At 39.2% G+C, this 14410-nt stretch overlaps 1 protein-coding gene across 1 annotated transcript in view; it reads left to right on the top strand.

Annotated features, from left to right (window-relative positions):
* The window catches only part of AK9 (adenylate kinase 9), a 114149-nt gene that overhangs the window by 53560 nt on the left and 46179 nt on the right, over positions 1-14410 (top strand). Inside the window, exons 20-21 of the mRNA XM_055330350.1 lie at positions 2304-2377; positions 4576-4734. Coding sequence (XP_055186325.1) covers positions 2304-2377; positions 4576-4734 — 233 coding nt within the window. The remainder of the gene's footprint in view (positions 1-2303; positions 2378-4575; positions 4735-14410) is intronic.

Genomic DNA, 14410 nt, shown 5'->3' with positions numbered 1-14410 from the left:
AACAGTGGTCTACTAAGTAGATCCAATTCTAATTAATTCTAAGAAAAACAATAGTTTTACAAATATTTTCAGAATGTCTAAGTGCATCTGAGTTGTGGATGTTTTCATAGTCCCAAATCAGATTTATTCTAGAACAAATGTTTGCTCTCAGAAGACATTGTAAAAAAAAAAAACAAAAACAAAAGAACTGACCACAGGTAAGAGTATTCTTTTTACCATGTTTATCTGTGACTTAAATTTTGCTGACTAGTATCCACAAATCAAAGAAATTATATGATAAAAAGTAAAAGGGGCACCTGAGTGGCTCAGTTAGTTAAGCTTCCGACTATTGCTTTTGCCTCAGGTCACGATCAAGCCCCACACGGGTCATGAAGCCCCACATTGGGCTCTGCACTCAACAGCAAGTCTACTTGAAGTTCTCTTATGTACTTTCCCCTTATCCCTCTCCTGCTCTCTCTCTCTCTCTCTCTCTCTCTAATAAATAAATAAAATCTTTAAAAAAAAAAGAATGGCTTTTTTTTTAAACTTTTTTTTTAAATTTTTATTTATTTATGATAGTCACAGAGACAGAGAGAGAGGCAGAGACACAGGCAGAGGGAGAAGCAGGCTCCATGCACCGGGAGCCCGATGTGGGATTTGATCCCGGGTCTCCAGGATCGCGCCCTGGGCCAAAGGCAGGCGCCAAACCGCTGCGCCACCCAGGGATCCCAAGAATGGCTTTAATTACTATTTTCCTGGCGTATCTTCTATAAGAAGTGTAGTAATATCTTTTGAAGAGAAAAGAAATAACTAGATTTTCACAGGATGGGGAAAGGATGCAGCGAACACTGAATATGGAGAATGACACCCCTATAAAATAGGAAAACTGCCCCAGCTGCCCCATGAGCAGCTTGTATGAATGGGCTCTACTTGACTCCTGTTGGTGAATACTTGGTACAGGTTTTTGATATTATTTTTAAAAAGATGCAGTCAACTCTCTTATACTTGTTTCTTTGTGCAATAATATGCTGATTCCTGAAAGATAATAGAATTTCTAGGTCAAAGGTATATACATTTTAATTTTTAATAAATATTGCCTTTCTGGGATCCCTGGGTGGCACAGCGGTTTAGCGCCTGCCTTTGGCCCAGGGCGCGACCCTGGAGACCCGGGATAGAATCCCACGTCGGGCTCCCAGTGCATGGAGCCTGCTTCTCCCTCTGCCTGTGTCTCAGCCCCTCTCTCTCTCTCTCTCTGTGTGACTATCATAAATAAATAAATAAATAAATAAATAAATAAATAAATAAATAAATAAAAATTTTAAAAAAATATAAATAAATATTGCCTTTCTCCATCACTTTTTCTAAATAAGATTGAAGTATCTTCTTTTTTATTTATTTTTTTAAGATTTTATTTATTTATTCATGAGAGACACAGGCAGAGGGAAAAGCAGGCTCCATGCAGGGAGCCCGACGTGGGACTGGATCCCGGGTCTCCAGAATCACGCTCTGGACTGAAGGTGGCACTAAAACGCTGAGCCACCCGGGCTACCCTCTCCATCACTTCACTGGCTTTCCTAATACTTGTCTTCACCATTAAGGCAGGCTTAGGGCTTCAACCCTAATGAAAAACAGATTCCCTCCAGATATTTAAGTTTCCATATTTCTGGTCTCTTCAACCTTCATTATTGCTGTGTTGAAGAGAAACAAAATCAGGAAATAATTTTTCTTACTACAAAGATAATTATTTATTCAGTATAGAAAATTTTTAAATGCAAAAAATAATAAATAAAAGTAAAAACTCTCATAGTGGCAACATCCAGAAATAATTATTATTAGCAATTTGATTAGTATTCTTCTAGGCTTTTGATCATCATTTATATAAACTTTAAATACAAATTTTGAATTGTATTATACATTGTTTTATATAATACTTTTTTGTCACTTAACATTTTTTGTGGACCTTTCTGGCTTACTCAAAGGGGGAAATGGTACAACTTCTCCCATTTACCTTTTCAGCTTAGAGTTAGATAATTCTTTATTAATTTTGACAGAGTTCCTAATTCATAGCCAAAAAATTTTAAAGTATAACATTGCAACTTTTCTTACAAAAAAAAAAAACCACAAAACAAAAAATGGGGGGGGACCCTGAAAATTAAGTGGCTTCAACATGAGCAAATTAAACATTTACATCACAAAGTTAAAAAGTATAATGAACACCATACACAATTTACTCTATTTCTTACCACTATAAGCTTCAAATCCTATAATATTGTGAGATATCTGAATTTCCAAAGTTGATTAAATTTTGGATCTTTTCATTTCAGAAAAGCCACTGAAGAGGCATTGAGAATAGAAGAAGACCAAAGACTGTTGGAAGCTATGAACGAGAAAGCGAAAGGCAAACACAGATTTATATCACTAATAATGTGTCATTTAATTTTGTGTTACTGCAGGCAGCTGCAGTATTTCAGGTGAATTCCAGACAGTGTGACCATATTTCCCAGTCTGCCCATGAGAGGTTTAATGCTACACCTATGGTACTGAAATATTTATTTGAGGCAGTTTCATTCTCAGTGTCTCCATTTGGATAAAAAATTATGTGGCCACTAGAGTAATGGAGTCATAGGAAAAGACCTCCGACATCCTCTACAGTGTATGTATACAGCAGGCAGTGTAGGCAGCATGTCTTAAAACGGCTGCCCTTGTCACACGTATGACACATTGCTGTTGGAATTACTTCTTCTAGAATGATCCTGCACGAGTTGAGAAAACAGCCCATCTCTCCCGCTATGCCCATTGTCTTTGAACTTAAACTTTCATCTCTGTTTATAGAAGAAGGGACTCCAACAGGTTTTTAAGACTGAAGTTCCTAACCTGGAGTTCATGGATCAAATTCAGCGGTCTGTGAGCTTGAAGGGGAAAATAATTACAACTCTATTTTCACTAACCTTTACCTGAAATTTAGTATCTCCTTCACTTCATAATGAATATAGGCAACAAACCCTAATAGTATCAGTAGTAGCTTGACTTCATTGCCAGTAGAAACAAAGATATTTTCATATCACATTACAGTTTAATCTTGTTTATGCTTCATCGCTCTTCCAAAGTGATGGTAGTTTTATTAGGCCAGTTGCTAATTCTTGTTATTTAATGCATTAGTAAAGATGCACAAATATCCTACAGCACAAAATTCATTTTGATATCTTCATAACTATATTTCAATATAAATGGTTTCTCATGTATTTTGTTTGATGGGTTTGAAAGCACTATCCTAAGGAGGGTCTGTAAGTTTCACCAGACTGCCAAAAGGGTCCATGACTCAAAAGAGTGAAAAGTAATCTATTTCAGTTTTCCTTTGTCGGCAAAAAGCCACCCCAAAACTAAAACAACTACCATTTTTATTCTGTACATGTTGGATCAGGACTTAACACAGGGTTTATCTTCCTGAGGAGCTCAGTTCAGGCTTTGGATGGCCACCTCGGAAGCCAGCCCTGCAGGCCCTTGCAAGCCTTCAGTGGTTGCAACCCTAACTCACATCTTCCTTTGACTTCGTGAGAGACCCAGAGCCAGAACCACCAGTTAAGCTACTCCCAAATTCCTAACCCCAGAAACTGCAGGGATAATGTGTGATTATTGTTGTTTTAAACATGACGTTTTGGAGTAATTTATTATGAAACAATAAATAACTAATATAACACATACGTAGTAAAAATCACAGATAGTATAAAGATCTTAAAACACTTTTTTGTGCATTTGTAACTTATCTGGTACACAGATTGTCCATTAAAATTGTAGAAAAAGGGGATGCCTGGGTGGCTCAGTGGTTGAGCATCTGCCTTCAGCTCAGGTCACGATCCTGGAGCCCTGGGATCGGGCTCCCCTGCACGGAGCCTGCCTCTGCCTCTGCCTGTGTCTCTGCCTCTCTCTGTGTGTCTCTCATGAATAAATAAATCTTTTTTTAAAATTCTAAAAAAAGTATTAGAACTTTTTACACGCCTCTTCATCATTATATAAGCTTTTTTTTATTTGTGTGTTATATAAAGTACCTAATATGGATAAGAATTCAACTTATAAATAACTATAATAACAACATATAAATGCATATTGGAAATATTTGATAATTTTTTTTTACTATGAGAGATACTCAGTTGAAAGACATTGTGAGTTTTGCTGTACAGCACATAACTTCATCCCAAATCCTAGTAGGATTCAGCAGATGCTGTTTCTTCCTTGGGTATATCACATGATTCCTCCAGATGACACAAAACAGTCACCACAGTGTAAGTCACCCACTTAGAAGCCACATGCACTGCAGTCCTGGTACAGACCCAGACTTCTCAGGAACACTTTAAGTTGTTTTGCTCTGGGTGTTTAATCACCAGGTTCAGATCAAAATTTGGATGCCAGAGATATCTCATACCAGATGGCCTCAGAAGATATTCACTGGGGGAAGAAATTTCCACCAGAGTCCAGAAAACATGAAACCCCATGCTCCAGGAGGGCAGGGCCATTCCTTATTCTTTGTTTTGGCACCCAGTTAAATACTTGTTGATCTAAACTGAATAATAATTTCTTTCTCACTTTTTTTTTTTCTAGAAGTAGAAGAGACTGAACTAGAGGCTGATGAAGAGATTGAAGGTGAGGAGTCAGAAGTTCAGGAAGTGCCTGAGGCCCTGGAGGCAGCCAAAGAGACCAAGGGATCCTTACCTGAGGAGTCTGAAGCACCAGAGGGCCCCGAAACAGAACTCGATTCAGGTTAGACTCTACTGAGGGCTGTGTCCTTAATTCTACTCAAGTCTATTGGATGTATCTGTGTGTGCGCGTGCATGTCTTTGTGTCTTTTCTGTGTTAATCAAATGGAAGCAGGCTAAAAATGGTGACATGAGCTCCCAGAGAGCAGCCATTTAGTCCAAATCACATGGCTGGTAGTGTGGTAGGAAAGCCAAATCTTCTCTGCCCTGGTGCTGGCACTGAGGAGTAGGGCCAGCTATGCAATCTGTGAGTCACATGGTTCAAAAAGCAGGAAACAGTGCCTTTAAACATACTAAAATATCATGCTTTTTCTTTTCTCCCATGGCCTCTTTTCTCAATTTGTCATGGTGCTTTTTGTTTGCTAATTAATCTCACTCTAAGAAAAATTTTAAATTTTATTCACTGGCATAAATTTTACTGTTCGTCTTTTATGTTTTACAATGCTATTTTTAAATGTAGATGTAAGAGCATTTAACTTATACGCACAATCACCAAAATTACACAATTTGTATTTTGCAGCATTGACACGCATACGCATTTCATTCCTTTTTTTTTTTTTTAATGAGAGAGTGTGGGAGGGAGAGGCAGACGGAGAAGGAGAGAGAAAGAGTCTTAAGCAGTCTCCAAGGTCTGTGCAGACCCTGACGTAGGCCTCAATCTCACAACTCTGAGATCACGACCTGACCTGAAACCAAGATTTGGTCACTTAACCGGCTGAGCCACCCCGGCTCCCCTTATATGCATTTCATCCTTAACAGAATATCACATCAGTTTCATGCATGATTAACTAACTGAGCTTTTTATTTCACTTCTTAATATGCACATATATTCTATGAACACTCTCTACCTTTAGTTTCCTAATGCTTAAGAAAAGACTGAGAGGGAACTCTGGGTTGCCCTATCTTTTCCTTTCCTTCCATGTCATCCTTTTCAGCCTAAGTGTTCAGCTAATATAGGAAAGTAACATGAGTGAGAAAGGTTCCCTGGTTGTTCATGACTCTGAATGCTATCACCTTTCAGCACCTGAAGCAAGGTCTAGTTTAAAGGAAAGTGTGGTTTCTCAGGGCTGCTTGCTGGCATCTTCCCCACCCCCCACCACTTGGTCACACTCCCTCATATGTGGGTCCCTGGAATTCTGTGGTCATGACAGGGCATCAGGGATGCTCATGAGAACATGAGGGCGAGGGACGGCAAACGCATACTGTGCATGTCTCTGCTCACATGCCCTCTCTTTTCCCATTGGAGTCCCTGTTTTGCTTACAAAATAGTTCAAAGATAAAATTACTAAAAATGTCAAAATGACAACCAAAGAGCCTTAATCTTTATAAAAATTTTTTTTATCTATTTATTCATGAGAGGCACAGAGAGAGAGAGGCAGAGACACAGGCAGAGAAAGAAACAGGCTCCTTGCAGGGACCCCGATGTGGGACTTGATCCCGGGACTCAATCCTGGGGCTCCAGGATCACACCCTGGGCCCAAGGCAGAGGCTCAACCACTGAGCAACCCAGGTGTCCCCAAAGAGCATTAATCTTACATGTGAGGCCACTCTAGGCAAAAGACCTTGTGCACCTGCACTTGTCGCACACTCATTAAGGCAGCCCTGCCGCAGAGGTCCAAGTTGGTGGACTAGTGAAGGGCAAGAAGGAGTCTACAGGCAACGAAAGTCAGATACTCTCAGGAACCAGAGAGTATCTTAAAGCAGCAAGATAGGAGACCCCACTGTGGTGGGAATGAGGCACCAAAATGCTTTCAGGCAAGGTTAGTATTGGATTAGAAACTAATCCTACAAACTAAAGGTGTTCGGATGCCTGCGACTAGATGCCAGTCTGGAGCAATGAAGTGCTGGGAACCTGCTGTCAGCTGGTGAAAGAACCAAGACCAAGGGGAATTTTTACAATGAGCAGTCCAAGTTCCATGTAGATCATTTTTGCTACAAGATTGGCATTAGCATTATGGGACAATAAGTATAAAATCAGATCCCCTGTGCCAGACAGAGGAGTTAGCAGAATGAAACATGCAATTTCCTTTCAGGAGTTCCATGCCTCTATTGACTTGAGCTCCTACCCAGAAACTTCATTGTTTTTTTGTTGTTGTTGCTGTTGTTTCTGTAAAAACAAACGTTTTTTTTTGTTGTTGTTTGTTTAAAATCAATTAATTAACATATTATTAGTGTAATTAGTTTCAGAGGTAGAGTTCAATGATTCATCAGTTGTATATAAGAGTCCTTTCTCATTACATCATGTGCCCATCACCCAGTTACTCCATCCCCCCACCCACTCCCCTCCTGCAACCCTCAGTTTGTTTCCTAGAGTTAAGAGTCTCTTATGGTGTGTTACCCTCTCTGATTTCATATTATTTTATTTTTCCCTCCCTTCCCCTATGTTCCTCTGTTTTGTTTCTTAAATTCCACATATAAATGAAATCATATGATATTTGTCTCTCTCTGATTGATTGATTTATTTTGCTTAGCATAATACCCTCCGCTCCATCCACATTGTTGCAAATGGTAAGATTTCATTTTTTTGATGGCTGAGTCATATTCCTATATATATATATATACCACATCTTTATCCATTCATCTGTCGGTGGACATCTGGGCTCTTTCCATATCTTGGCTATTGTGGACATCACTGCTATAAACATTGGGGTGGAAGTACCTATTCAAATCACTATGTTTGTATCCTTTGGATAAATACCTAGTAGTGCAATTGCTGGGTTGTGAGGAAGCTCTATTTTTAACTTTTTGAGGAACCTCCATACTATTTCCCAGAGCAGCTGCACCAGTTTGCATTCCCACCAACAGTGTGAGACGGTTCCCCTTTCTCCACATCCTCGCCCACATCTATTGTTTCCCAACTTGTTAATTTTAGCCATTCTGACTCATGTGACCAGAAATCTCATTGTTTTCTTCGGGATCTAATCAATTTGACTGACAACAATTCTTCCACCCACCTGTCTTTGGCAAGAAGACAGGCCATAAAATACCAAAAGAAATAAAAGATACTGACATCTATTAAATATGACATGTCAAACATATCCTCATAGTTCCAATATCCACAATATCTCACGATTAGTATTTACTAACATAACAGGTCTAGGGGACAATTTACTTTTGTTGCTTTTTATCTGATTATTTCCCCCCAGGGAACCTACTTTGGATGTTCTAAAGCCAGCATCCTACTCTAGTTAGGGCCAATTCTAGCCCAATTCTAGACAATGTAGACGTAACTGGGCTTCTCCAGGAAAGGTTCGCTTCTGTAAAATGTATGTTTCAGTCATATTAAACCATATTCTATTTCACAGAAGGGCCTGTATCTGATTTAGCTAGTGATTATTTCTTCTATCCAAGGGTCTTCTCCTTTAAATTACTTAAGGAGGCAAATTTTTTTCTCACCTAAAACTGCCCTGTCTAATCACAAAAAGACAAATACCGTATGATTCCACTTATATGAGATACTTAGCATAGTCAGAATCATAAAGTCAGAAAGTAGACTGGCGGTTGCCAGGGGCTCAGGGGAGGTGGGGAGTTATTATTTAATGAGTACAGAATTTCTGTTTCACTAGATGAAAAGAGTTATGGGCTGAAAGGTGGTGATGGTTGCACAACAATGTAGATGTGCTAGATACTACTGAACTGTATACCTAAAATAGTTAAGAGGGTAAGTTTTATGTTATTTGAATTTACTGCAATTAAAAGAAAAGAGAAAAAACCGTTCTAACATAAATCCATTACTTTTGGAATTTTTAAGTTTTGTCCAGAGACCCCCGATTTGGTAGGCCAATGATAGCTGCCAAAGATGTCACATCCAAATTACTAGAACCTGCCAATCTTACCTTATTTGGAAGAAAGATCTCTGTAGATGTGACTAAATATCTTGAGATGCAGAGATCACCCAGGATTATCCAGGTGGGCCCAAAATGCCATCACAAGTGTCTGTATACAAGAGAGGTAGAGGGAGCTCAGACTCACATGCAGGGGAGAAACCCATGTTTAGGTGGAAACAGACATTGCCTTACCATGATGCAGCCTCAAGCCAAGGAGTGACAGCAGCCCAGAGAACCTTGAACAGGTGAAAAGTGACTCTCCTCTAGCACGGCAGAGGTGGAACAGCCCTGCCAACACCTTGATTTCTGACTTCTGGCCTTCAGAATTGTGAGAGAATACATTCCTTTTTTTTTTTTTTTTTTTAAGACACCAAGTTTGTGGCAGGTTTTTTTTTTTTTTTTTTTTTTTTTGGCAGCCACAGGAAACTAATACATAGCCACAACAGGTTTTTGTTTTTTGTTTTTTTTTATGCCTCATGCTAGAGAATACATCTTTTCCTCTGTCTTGGTCCACAAGGTAATCATTTCCTCTGTCAATACTCAGAATGACTGAAGCTTCATCACAAACCTGTTTTCACTCTAGCCTTCTTAGAATGGAATGACATATGTGTTGCTTAGAATCAGTGCTTTCAGGGTCATTACATTTGGATGCATTCAGAGGCTAATTAATCACTTTGATAGTCCTCAATTTGCTTAGGTATAGGCAATTACATGGAACTTGCAAGCAGCTGAGCTTAGAGTAACCATCGGCTCTCATCACGATGCTTTATTCTAAGCCTTTCATGGTCCTATAATACAGTCAGCTATTAATAAACGTTAGGAAATACATTCCTTTAATAAATATTTATTGAATCTCTTCTAAGTGTCAGGCAAAGTAACAGGTGCTGCCCTAGGTACTAGGGACTCCGCAGTGATCAAGATAGCCAAGGAGTTGTCATTCTATGGGTGAAGAATAAAACAAGTAATAACTAAAATAATTTATGATAGTGTTAAGTGCTATGGGTAAAATATATGAAGATACTAAAGCAGAGCCTAGTGATCTAGTAGATGTTCAATAAATGTTTGTTTAAGGAATGAGCAAGGTAGAGACCAGTGGGGTGATCTGGAAGAGGCAAGACTAAACATCATGATCAAGGAAGAGTGTCATCTGAGATGTTATATGAAGCAAGGCAGAAATGCTGAAAAGGGTCTGTGCAAAGATCTTTCTACTGCAGAGGTTCAGAGGTGGGCACAGTTCAATGGGCAAGAAACGAATTGAATGTGACTGGGACATGGTGAGCAAGAGAGAAGTGGGGAGGATGAGATTGAACAGCAGAGGCAGAGGCCAGAGGCTTAGAATGTTTGAAGCTCTGAGTGCAGGTATTCACTATGATCTCTTTAACATTTTTTACATTTCACTTTGGCTACTATATGACACCTTATGTCATTGTTCTGCACCTCAAGTGCTTTGTTAAACAGGGTTAGGAATATTTACCAAACAGAGTTTTTAGAGGGGTAGGAACATCTTATTAATAATGCTAGCAATAATAATAATAATAAATTATAAATAATGCTTAATAACATAATGCTATGTCTGGAAAGCAAGTGATGCTTTGGCATCATCATCACCCAGCTAGCACTTAAAGATTTGTTCTTCATCAGCTTTATGTGACTTCTAAAAAGGCCAGAGTTCAGGATTCCTACCCGCAAAAAAAGGCTAAACTAAACCTCAGCACTCTCAAAATCAATAGTTACATCCCCTCCCCTGATATCAGAAGAAAAGGAACCAACATTTTTAAAAAGATTTTATTTATTTATTCATGAGAGACAGAGACACAGGCAGAGGGAGAAGCAGGCTCATGCAGGGAGCCCAATGTGAGACTCGATCCCGGGTCTCCGGGATCATGCCCTGGGCTGAAGGCAGCGTTAAACCGCTGGGCCACCAGGGCAACCAACATTTTGGGCTTGTGCCAATCAGGATAAATTCCTGGAGCTGGAGATGGGGGTCACCCTCCCTCAGCCAGGCAGAGAAGGGTAACACGAGAACAAAAGCACAGCTCTGCCCGGAAAAAGTAGAGTGAGTTGGCAACACTGTCTGCTACTGGATATATAATATAAAGTGCCCTTCGTTGCTCCCTTGCCAAATTTTCACTAAATTCCACATTACTCTCCAATGCTTGTTTTCAAGTAGGCTGTTGGGAAATGTGTTAGTCTCCTAGGGTTGCCATTAACAAATTACCATAAACTTAGTGGCTTCGAACAGCAGAAATTTATCCTTTCACAGTTCTGGAGGCTAGAAGTCCAAAATCAGGATACAAATGTGGTCTCCCTCTCTCTCAAATTATCGTACTGTACCGTACTCACCCTTCTTGTGATGCTGTAAGATGATAAAATGCCATCGTGATGAGATGAACTGGGTTGAGTGATGTATGCACTGTGGCGTAACCGTTAGGCTACTGTTGACCTTCCGACAGTATGTCAGAAGAGGATCATCTGCTTCTGGATGCGGCTGACCACAGTTAACTGAAGCCGCAGAAAGCAGAACTATGGGTGAGGAGACTACTGTGTATACAGTAAATGATCCGCATCAAAATCACCTAGGTTTCTGATGGCCAACAGACACATGGAAAGATGCTCAAAATCACTCCTCATCAGGGAAATACAAATCAGAAGCACAGTGAAATACCACCTCACACCTGTCAGAATGACAAAAATCAAAAACACAAGAAACAGTAAGTTGGCAACAATATGGAGAAAAGGGAACCTTTGTGCACTGTTGGTGGGAATGCAAACCAGTGACACAATGCACAGTGGCTACTGTGGAAAACACTATAGCAGTTCCTCAAAAAAAAATAAAAATAGAACTACCCTATGATCCAGTAGTCACACTACTCAGTATTTACTGGAAAATACAAAGACACTAACTTGAAAAGATTTATGCACCCCTGTGTTCATCGTAGCGTTATTTACCATAGTCAAGTTATGGAAGCAGCCCAAGTGTCCAGTGATGAATGGATAAAGAAGATGTGCTGTGCACGTACAATGGAACATTATTCAGTCATAAAAAAGAATGAAATCTTGTCATTTGGATCTAGACGGTAGAATGCTAAATGGAATAAACCAGTCAAAGACAAATACCATATGACCTCACTCAAATGTGGAACTTGAGAAACAAAACAAATGAACAAAGGAGAAAAGAAGAGAGAGAGAGAGAGAGAGAGAGAGAGACAAACCAAGGACAGTCTCTTCAATATAGAGAACAAACTAGTGGTCACCAGAGTGGATGTGGGTGAGGTGATGGGGAAATAGGTGAAGGGGATAAAGAGTGTGATTATCTTGATGAGCTCTGAGTAATATATGGAATTGCTGAATCACCATATAGTTCACCTGAAATTAATATAACATCGTTATGTTAACTACATGGGAATTCAAATAAATAGAAATTTTTTAAAAAAGAATCACCTAGGGGCATCTGGGTGGCTCGGTCGGTTAAGCATCTGACTTCAGGTCATGATCCGGGGGTCCTGGGTTCAAGCCCCTCAGCCTGACTCCCCACTTAGTGGGGAGTCTGCTTCTACCCCTCCCTTTGCCCCTCCCCCCGCTCATGTTCTCTCTCTCCCTCTCTCAAATAAATAAATAGAATCTTTAAAAATAAAAAAGAATCACCTAAGTTTCTTTTTTTTTTATAATTGGAGTTCAATTTGCCAACATAAATTTCTTATTTTAAAGGCTCCTGAGCTCCACCCAACTTCTGGTTCAGTAAGTCTAGGATGGAGTTTAGAAATCTCTATTTTATTGAACACCTCGGGTGATTCTTGCTGACAATTATGAACTGTCATAAGAAAAAAAGTAGGCTGAAAAAAGTTTTATAAATGATCACCTTTAAGTCATAGAAAAAAAATATTGTACTTATTAAAATCTAATCCCAAAAACATAAACTCAAGGATGACTCAGCTACACAGTGTATCCACAGGTCCCAATGAATTGATATGTTGAATAGAATATAGAACTTGAAATTTGGAAAATGTCTATCAGACAGTGACCATAGTTCTGATATAATTGATGTTGAATTATTTGTTTAAAAACCATCCAGGGGTGCCTGGGCGGCTCAGTCAGTTAAGCATCTTGATTTCGGCTCAGGTCATGATCTCAGGGACATGGGATCGAGCCACACATTGAGCCACATGTTGGGCTCTGTGCTCAGCGTGGAGTCTACCTGAGATTCTCTCCCTCTCCCTGTGCTTGCCCACACTTTCTCTCTCTCTCTCAAATAAATAAATAAATACATAAAATCTTTTAAAAAATAAAAACCACTTGGATGTCCAGTCAAGTTTGATTTAACATACTAATTATAGGAAATGTAGAATTCATACAAATAGAAAGATGGGAGAAAATCACCATAGTTCTGCCAGCAAAAGGAAATAAATATTTAATATTCTGATATATTTCCTTCCATTTTTCTAAGCATGGTATTTTCTTTTGTTTTGACTTGACTGGACTCAAGCCGAAGAGAAAGTTTTTCTCTGGAATACATCTTAAGTCTTATAACAGAGTCACTCTTACAAAGTTTCAGTATGACGGTTCATACTGAAATTGTTGATAAACTTCCTCCAGATAGTATTATAAGAGGCACAACTCCTCCACACTGTCGAACGCCCACTAGAGGATACATCCACTGGGAAAGGCCTGTCCTTTCCAGCCCATTAGAACTGGCCACGAATTTCTGCAGCTCGGTGGGATTAGGACTGTTGATGATTCCATGGGGGTGTCTCCCAGATTCCACAGTTTCTCCATTCCTGAGGTTTCAGTTCTGATTTTTACTTCTCTTAGTCATCTGGCCTGTATTTTTGAATAATTTCTTAAGCATCCAGTGTGGTATATTGTGTGAATTCTTTCAAATCTATTGCTTTCATGCGTGAAAAATAACTTAGATGCTACTAAATTATTGTCATAGCCTTTTCCTTTCAGAATTCTGCTGTTGATATTATGCTATTGTCTTCACAAGGAAAAATCTGATATTGCTTTATTTGTGCCCTTTTTTTCTTTTCTGCAGGGATGCTTAAAACATATTCGTCAATACTATTTTTTTTTCAACTTTGCTAGTATGCGAGTGATTTTTCCTGGAATTCAGTGAGCTCTTTTTACCTTTATACTAGTCTTTGTCTGGTTCAAAATGGTCTTCTTCAATTGCAGCTTCATTTATTGCTTCAGATTCCTTTTTCAGGATCACTTTTTATTGCTTTTGGTTAGATAGTTTTTGTTTCTCAACCACGTTAATCTTCTTTTCCCTGATAGTTTTAACCTCTTTGTTCTTTTTTCTCTGTATTCTTTGGAGAGCTGTTATCCTTCACGTGAGATTTATTTTCTGCTTCTTATTGCCTCTCTCCTAATACATATTTGAATTCTATTGCATTTTAGATTTCCTTCCATTGTTTTCTTATTGCAACTAGTTTCTTGTATTTCTATCTTTATCTTAGGTTGGTTTCTCTTTTTGCTTCAGGATTCCTATTTCATAGGCTATGTTGTCCTCCTGTGCTTTTTGAGTACACCAACCATGTATTTTCTAAAATTTACTCTGCTTTATAGAAGAAATCTTTTTCAAAAGCAAGTTCTTCATCTAAATCTTTGGACTGATACTCTCTTCCCCTTCATTATAACATCTTTTCATGGGCCTTGTTGTTTTGTTGTTGTTGACTTCTCCTTGAATGGGGCAGACTGTGTCCAGCTGTAGCAGGTAGAGCAGGGTAATCAATAGGAAGGGTAGGTAGGAGCCACATACCTATTTATAGGAGCCACACCCAACCCCCCCACATACACACATATGTGCCTTTCACTTTGATGTTTTGCCTGGTACTCTCCAATATGGACCTGAAG

Source organism: Nyctereutes procyonoides, unplaced genomic scaffold (genome assembly GCF_905146905.1).
Source record: "Nyctereutes procyonoides isolate TBG_1078 unplaced genomic scaffold, NYPRO_anot_genome, whole genome shotgun sequence".
NCBI classification, from domain to species: domain Eukaryota; kingdom Metazoa; phylum Chordata; class Mammalia; order Carnivora; family Canidae; genus Nyctereutes; species Nyctereutes procyonoides.
This window is presented reverse-complemented; position numbering and strand designations above follow the sequence as displayed.